The following is a 530-nucleotide window of genomic DNA, read 5'->3' on the forward strand; positions in this document are numbered from 1 at the left end:
AACCCGCCGCTGGAGCCCAAGAAGGCCTATCTCATCTACTTCCAAGCCATGCGCAACCTCAAAGGGGTGAGTAGCCGTGGGACCCTGCTCCATCTGGTGATCCCGGTTGGACCAGGCAGGAGCCCAGCTGGGGACCAGGGTGGGAGTCAGAAAAAATGGGACTGTTTTAGATCCTTTTTCCTCAAGTTTCCCCTCTGGGTTCTCCCCCAGTGTCCTGCCTAGGGGGAACTGAGTGCTCTGGCCCACCCTTACGGCACGTTGGGATCACAGATGGGTGTCCCCTTTTCTCCTGGCCCCCCTGGCCTTTGCCTGGCCACCTTCTGGTGCTCATACTAGGGGTGGAGGAGCCCAGCCTCTGCCACCCACTGTGATACTGGCTGGGATCCCAACCAGTGCTGGTGCAGGGAGCCCCCCTTCCCAGGGCTAATCGTGGAGTGGAAAAGGACCATTTGGGCAGCAAGAGCTGTGTGCACGTTACTGCGATCCACTGCTGAGACAGTGGCTGCTGCTGAGAGCTCCTGGCAAACCGC

The 530-nt window shown here is 59.8% G+C and overlaps 1 protein-coding gene across 1 annotated transcript in view; it reads left to right on the forward strand.

The window, feature by feature from the left end:
- The window catches only part of PTPRU (protein tyrosine phosphatase, receptor type, U), a gene marked incomplete at its 5' end in the record, with an annotated part of 28,480 nt that overhangs the window by 2,125 nt on the left and 25,825 nt on the right, over nucleotides 1-530 (forward strand). Inside the window, 1 exon segment of the mRNA XM_010141063.1 lies at nucleotides 1-66. Coding sequence (XP_010139365.1) covers nucleotides 1-66 — 66 coding nt within the window.

The sequence above is a fragment of the Buceros rhinoceros genome, unplaced genomic scaffold (assembly GCF_000710305.1).
Source record: "Buceros rhinoceros silvestris isolate BGI_N320 unplaced genomic scaffold, ASM71030v1 scaffold8300, whole genome shotgun sequence".
Lineage (NCBI taxonomy): Eukaryota > Metazoa > Chordata > Aves > Bucerotiformes > Bucerotidae > Buceros > Buceros rhinoceros.